This window comes from Empidonax traillii, unplaced genomic scaffold (assembly GCF_003031625.1).
Source record: "Empidonax traillii isolate 1590-97213 ecotype Southwest subspecies unplaced genomic scaffold, ASM303162v1 scaffold375:size1330703, whole genome shotgun sequence".
NCBI lineage: Eukaryota > Metazoa > Chordata > Aves > Passeriformes > Tyrannidae > Empidonax > Empidonax traillii.
Window position 1 is genome coordinate 65015 of NW_020955568.1, and position 7590 is coordinate 72604.

At 41.1% G+C, this 7590-nt stretch overlaps 1 protein-coding gene across 3 annotated transcripts in view; it reads right to left on the reverse strand.

Annotated features, from left to right (window-relative positions):
• LOC114061995 overlaps window positions 1-7590 on the reverse strand; it is a 17222-nt gene that overhangs the window by 1544 nt on the left and 8088 nt on the right. For 2 of the 3 annotated variants that reach the window (XM_027892985.1, XM_027892986.1), the window contains exons 4-5: window positions 7457-7590; window positions 6719-7138 (exon numbers count right to left, since the gene is read on the reverse strand). In XM_027892985.1, coding sequence (XP_027748786.1) covers window positions 7126-7138; window positions 7457-7590 — 147 coding nt within the window. In that variant the 3' untranslated portion in view covers window positions 6719-7125. Of the gene's footprint in view, window positions 1-1317; window positions 1323-6718; window positions 7139-7396 lie in introns of those variants that run through there. The other variant, XR_003572283.1, reaches the window with a different exon arrangement.

Below are 7590 nucleotides of genomic sequence, written 5' to 3' on the forward strand. Positions count from 1 at the left end.
GTTTTCAGGTTCCAAACAAACTATATCTGCTGCACCATAAGGGAATCCAAATCTATCTGAGTGAACATCAATTTTTGCATTTGATACATAGATCTTTCCATTGGGCTGACAGCAGAACCAGCAGTATAGCTGTTTCACATCTTCATGGTGAACAATCCCAATCACACGAGTGGCTTTGCTTTCTCTGTCATCAAAGTATGGGGATATAATAAAAGTTTTGTTATCTTTTAATGGTGTTATTGTGCTATTGGCAATTTCCCCTCTACATTTGCTACCTTCTTGAATTACTTTTGGCTGGTGAGAAAGTCTCTGCAACCTATAAGAAACTGTGACCACTGAAGTTAAAGTAATAATGCACACAGCAGCAGCAGCAAAGTAAGATTTTTTCCTGCCACACAACATTCTTAATTTATCTAAAGGTGGATGTAAATTTCTTTGTCCTTGTACTTTATGTTGCCGCATCTGCAGAAGAGAAAATATGTATTGTGTGAGATAATATTGACTCATGATCATTGCTCGAGAATTTCACAAACGAGGGGGTAAATCTCTATCATTGTACACTGACTTAATCAGAGACTCAGCTACTGTGCTTTTATGTAAAATCAGCCAGAACACACCTTTAATGGTATGGATGATACTACCTGCGACACTCTGAATGCCTCCATTTGTCAGATGTGTGGAGCAGTCTCTGTACACGGAGGGGTCCATAGGACAATATAACAGAGGTATATATACAGCAGCAAAAGGATTAATTATTAATCATCATTACTAATCAGTATTTTCTATAATCCAAAGTTTAGAATATCCAATTTAATAATTAGGCAGTAATTCCTAAAGCAAATCAAAACTTTTGTTTCCCCTACAGTGTATATTATGTAAAAAAACCCTTTCAACCAGTCTTCTCACAGACAAGCAAGAGGCTGATATATAAATTAGATGTATATAGAATGAATCAAATAAACATTCTCATTGGGGATTGCACACAATGGTTCAGATATAATTGCTAATTTATAAATTTCCTAATTTGCAGTTCACCACAGATGAGGCAACACATACAGAGGAAAGTCAATTAGTACAATCCAGCAGTGGACAGGTGAAATCTATGCGGGTATTAAACTTAGTTAGCAGCTCTACCCTACTTAGCACTGTATAAGGCAGGGCTTGCAAGAATGGTCACCACATATTAATGCTCGCTGGAGATAAGGGCCCCTTCACACTGCTTTAATGCTGGTTCAGCTCCTGGAACATTTTGGGGGACGGCTCTTACACTCCTGCTGCTGGAGGAAGAGGCAGGCAGCCCTGAGTACCTGCACGGCCACAATCTTGAGCAAGTGTTAATGCCCAGGTGGGAGCTCAGGGCATTCTCAAGCAGTAATTTCTGCAAGTGGAGCTCAGATTGAAGTTTTCTCTACAAATTCATCTTTAGGCATTGAGATACGATCCATAAACAGTAAAGTGACAGCAATTCTCTTCAAGGGCCTGCTTGTATTACAAGGATCTTTGGAGAAAGAGTGTCCCAGATTAATCAAATTCATACCAGATCAGAAAACTGGACTGGAAGAAGAGTTTCCCCAGCTGCCAGCAAGAACTGTGGGGTAAAATGCCAAGATGAAATAAAGTGATGCTGTTGCACAAGATGAAGAAAATGTTTCTAGTAAGCAAAAAATAATCGTCCATGCCTGCAGAATAATGTAAAATATTTTCACAATTGCTCTTTCATGAGAAAGCAAAGTAAGGAGAACTACAATCACAACACACTCCTTAAAATGCCTCATTTGCCAAGGGTGATGATTTACATCACCCTTTGCCAGCTACCAAGAAACTGCTTTACAGACTGGAACAGTCACAGGGCACCAGAAATCTCAATGTATCCCACTAGGCACAAAGTAGAGAAGGAGCAGCAGAAAGCATTGACTGCTCTATCTCTGAAATGGAGAGTTTCCCCAGAAGTCCTTACAATTAGGATCAGAACTGTAAATACATGCTAAAAGTCTGCTACTGTCATATGAACTTCAGCTGGAGATTTGTGAGTGAAAACAACTCAAATTTTCTGTCTTTTTATGAAACATTCTAAAGTACAAAAAGTTTCCCCCGAGCATTCTCATTCTAAGGATGTTATATAAATTAGCATTCTTACAACATAGAGGTCACATTTAACATTTTTTCCTTAGTTTTATCTATTTATGACTTAAAAATATTGTTCGGTCTTACAGAATAAACAGTTTTTAAGTAAAGAAATATCAAAACATGTCAACATCAAGTAACAGAATAAATTTATTACCTGCTTTTTTCTTCTGCTTTTGCTAGCAGATAATAAACAAGAAGATATACATCTTTTCAACTGTTTTAAACAGTGAACGCTGGAAAGGAAAAAGTACCTTTTAAAGCAGATAGCTGAGTGAAGTTCTGTTCAGTCCTCCATTTATTTTTTTGCTATGGTACTTTGCTGAGATGATCTACCAATTGTTTATTTTAAACAGATAAAAACTTAAATATTTTTAAGATAAATTGCAAGTATTGTTCAATACAGAACAATACTGAGGGAAAAATACTGGTACAACACCTAAGTTAGTTATGGACACATTGTATTTCAGATAGCTGGCACTCTGTTAATGTCAGTAACAGCAGCCACACCTACTAGAAAAACAAGTTTTCCTTCTCTTGAGCAATGCATACAGTTGCACCACAACAACTTAATTGAAAGTACAAATAAGCGTGGAGTTGTTGAAGCAAGTCAAACATAGGTGATTTTCTTAAGGCTACTCAAATTTCCTTCTGGAAATTAACCTTTTGTGTCGATGTATCCTCAGTTCACACATGTACTTAAAAAGAACCAGAAAAATATACCATATATCTGTATTTCTTGGGCAGTCATTTTTTCCTAACACACTGTAGGCCTAGTTCAAATAGGTGAATACAGATCCTGTGAGAGAGTGCTGAAACAGCAGCAGGTTCTAGAAGCAGAGAAAAAGAGCAAAATCTAGAGCTCAAGATATATCAGAACACAGAATCTTAATGAAATGAAATACGCAGTTATTTAAGGAGTGAAAATCATGTTTTCCTCAACACTACTCATTCATTTTTGACCTCCTGAAATTAACAGCACAGATATATAGTCAGAAAATACATTAAGTCAGTGTAATTAGGAGCATTCTATTTCTTTACTATAGAGAGTACTTGGCAAATTTTAACTTCAAAAGTATGCTTTCAGCATATTTAAAAGGGTTTCTTTTATAAAAACAATAATAATTAAGTCCAGTTTTGTATTTTTTAATTCCAAATAATATGCAAGCAGAACATGATGCAAATTATATAGATTTGTTTTAATGCTAAATTTAGCTAATGGTATCAGTGGCCACTTTGCAGTATTCCCCCTAAACAGATTTTGTTTCTCCCCACTGCCCTGATAGATTGCAGTCGTATCACCTCCCAGACTTCCTATTTGTTACTGTTTCATTGAACAAGACAGGCTGTTCTAAAACCATCTCAGAAGAAACACTCTTCCTTTAAAAATCACTTCTGGGTGCTTGGCCCAGGTTCAATTAATCTCTAATACAGGAGACTAGAAATCTCTGTTCCTTGTCCATTTGTGCATGACAAGTAACAAGCCCTCATCACTGTTGTAAATTTTCTTTCTTAACACGTGCCAGGATTACATTTTTTGAAGGTGCATCACATTGCACAGACACATCTGAGCTTGTCATCAGCCAATGATTAATACATCTGCCCAGTTTGTCAGCCAAGTGCAGTTACACAATGTGTTTTCTTCTGTGGCAAGGTCATAATAAAGCGCTCTTGTCACGGTTATGATCATAGAATGGCCTGGGTTGGAGAGGACTTCTAAATATCATCTAGTTCCAGGCCCCCGCTGCAGGCAGGGGCATATTTCAGTAGATCAGGCTGCTCAAATTAATCACATTTCTCCTTATTTCTTTTGTCATAGTCCTTCTAAAATTTTCTCTCAAAGCTTGTATGGGACCAAGAATGCACCTATAGACTTTCAGATATTTAAATCATCTTTTTTTCCCTTCCTAAACCAAGGAATCACTCCTGCTTTAGCCATATTGTACCACTATGCTCACAACACATTTATTAAACTCCCATTATAGGTTCTACCAAAAGCTTGTCTGTCTTAGAATTTTTAAACAGAAATTTTTCTGTATTGCCTTTCAACTGGCTTTTGTTTTTACCTTTGCTGTACAGCTTCTATTTCCAGAACTTTTTTTTCTGTCATCTGTCTTTAACCCTCCACAACTGACACTGTCCTTACTAAAAGGTGGAACCAAGTGCTAATTTAGTTCAAGAGCCATTCCTTGGTAATTTTTTGTCTTCCTCACATGCTCTCTGCATTGTGGCCTTCCTTTGTAACTTGTTTTCTTTGCATCAAAACAGCTGAAGAACCTTTTAAGCTGCTCATTTCAGTATCTTCACAAAGTTTACACTGAGTGAAATTTTTGATAACTCTCAGTTTATTACTTTATCTCCCAATCTAGGGTAAGGATAGGGGGCAACTGATAAGAGGTGATTGCAGAGTTTCAGTTGCTCATACAAAGTACTAGATTCAGTAGTACAGAAATAATAAACAGCCTAAGCCTTGGTTCATGCAGGGTCTAAATAAAAACCCACAACTAACAAACAGCATTAGTAGCTTATTATTTTTGAAAGAAGTTATTCTCTATCCTCTACTTTATGATTTTTGTCAAAAGTAACAACACAAACCACTGTTGCTAAATAAAAATTCCCAATCATTTACCATCTTTATCTAGATTGTCTGTTGCTAATATCTCGATAGATTACATTTTTCAGAAAGACTCTTTGACACACTGGTGTCCTTCCTCTCTTGTATAATCCGAAGTCAGAAGCATATTATTTGAAGGATTAAACTGAAGGCAGTATTATTCCACTCCTCATAAAATACTGTTTAAAAAAAACTAAACTGGCCATTTCTATTCTAAATACAAAGATGGTAAGCCAGACCAATATACAGTGTTGCCATATACTTATTTTGTGCCATTAGAACTACATTAGAACAAACTACACAATTCCCTGTACAGTCATAAACTTCTCCATTATAATCTGCTGTGCATACCTAAGCAAACTCCTCCTATTGTAAACAATTAGACTTTGTGTCCTTTGGAAAAAAACTAGATCAGGCAAAATCAAAATTGCATGACATTTAAAAGATTGTTATGTCAACTTTTTGTCTTACACACTGTACTTTTGTTTGCTGGACCAGAGTTTACTTTCTCCACAGTAGCCAGGAGGGTGCTGTGTTTGGTGACCAAACTGAGTGTTTCAAACACGTTGATGTTTAACTATCTCTAAGCAGTGCCCACACAGCATCAAGGCCATCTCTGTTTCTCCGTGGCTCCTGTCCCAGAAACAGGGCAGAACAAGGAGTTTGCAGGGGTTACAGCTGACCAAACTGACACAAGGCCCTTCCCACAGCATGATGCCATGCTCAGCAATCAAAGCTGGGGAGAGAAGGAGGAGACATAGGACGTGACAATATATGGCTTTCTAAGTTACCATCAGACCTGATGAAACCCAGCTTTCCCGGAAATGGGTAGAAACATGCCTGCTAAGGGGACATAATGAACAGATTCCATATTTTGCTTTGCTTGTGCACACAGCTGTGCTTTACCTCTTACACTCTTTATCTCAACCCATTAATCTTTCCACATTGGCCCTTCTGATTCTCTCCCCATTCCACTGCAAGGGGGGAAGGGTGAGCAACTGAGCTGCCTACCAGGATTAACCCACGCCACACACTGGAACTACTCTTTGGAGCAGTTATGCATGCTTTAAATCCAAGATTAAAGTCCACGCTTGGCATGTGTTCAGATGGAGACTCAAAAAGCCTGGTTTGGACAATTAATCTGTACCTTTAACTTACCATTGAGTGGTTAGCACCAGTACCGTAAAATAGTGCTATAGCTGACGACCATCTGATTTTACATTTCTTGAATGGAAATAAACTCCCGAGTCCGTCGCGCCTCTCCTGCGAGCGATGCCAGCTACAAGAACCCGAGCGCTCGATCCCGTCACCTGCCGCCCGGCGAGGCGGCGCCGGCTGCGGCCAGGGAGACCCCGCAAGCCCCCGCCCAGGCCGTGCCTCAGGCGGGGCCCCGCCCGCCGCGTCCGGGTGGGGCCGTTCGCATCCGCCCCCACACGGCGCGCCCAGGGCGGCTGCTCGCGGCAGCAGGCCGGGCTGGAGTCTCCGCACGGATCGTTAGGCACGGCACCGGCGGTGGGCGAGCAGCCCCGGCCAGCGGCCCAGCGGAGCACGGCCCCAGAAAGCCCATCCGGCGGGGCGCGGGGAGTCGGCCGGGGGCGGCGGGAAGCCCGGGGCGGGCGGTGGCCTCACCGCTGCGCCTCTGGCCGCGCCCGCTACCGCCCCAGGTCCCTGGAACATTGGGCGGCGAGGCCCTAGACAAGACGCGGCGGCCAGCCCCGGAGCGATCCGCGCTGGCGGAGCATTTCGAGGAGCAGGGTCTTCCCAGGCCGCGGCGGCCCCGGGCGGGCCGATCACCCAGGTCCACGTGCCGTGTGCCGGGGAGAGGCATGCCTGGAATGAGAGGCATAGACAGCCCAGGTGCAGGAGAAGGACCTCAGTAGTGCCGCACCGTGCTCGGGGAGGTCTCCGGACTCGACCCCGACGTTGAACTGTCTCTTCGTCACATTAATTTGTGTCAAATGGAGAAGCACAAGCTAAGCATTATATTTTCAAAATCCAAATCAATCTTCAAAAAAGTACTGGGAAATTTGATAATTGCACAACGACAAAATCCAGTAGTTTACAGGAGTCCTGTCTACTTTTGGAGACAGACCTGATAGCTGAATCATGCCTACAACTAAATACAATGCTGGCATTTGAAGTTCTATGGTAGGATATTTTTTTCTAGTGTCAAAGGCCTTAAGTTACAGATCCTTTTTTTCCCCTGTGAGTATTAGAGGACTTAAACATACAATACATTTATTGCTGGGGAAAAGGTAGCATTAAATGACTATTGCAACAACTTTACATTTCATTATTACACTTCAAATTGCAGCATACCCAACACAGTTCACTTTCAAAGCCAAAGGTGTATCTCCATAGGGGATGCATCCTTGATAAGAGCTATGTCACACCAGTTTCCTGCAAAGACATAAAACAGTGTCATCAGGTACTTCCCAATCATGTGTAAATATCATTAGAATACAGCAGACTGAAGCCTCAAACACCGTTTGTGAACCAAATAATTTTTTCAATTTTGAAAATCTTTTGCCTGGATACACTGATTCAGTTCACATATCAACTGCATATACAGTCACGCAGTACAAAAAAGGGCTGCTTTCCTAAATCACTGCAAAATGTAACATGATCTTAATCAATCTCCTCTGCCTCCCCCCCAGCAAGGATTGCTCTCCACTTTCCCTCCTTCAAACTGAGGTTTAACTTCACTTTTGAACTTACAGTATGGTTTGAGATAGCACCTTGTTAACATTCATGATTAATGATGAGTTGTATCTCCACAGGATTGTATCTCTGACAAGGGATTCTCTGGGAAGGTCTCTTTGAAGGGGCTTCCGACAGTGATAAATGAGGGC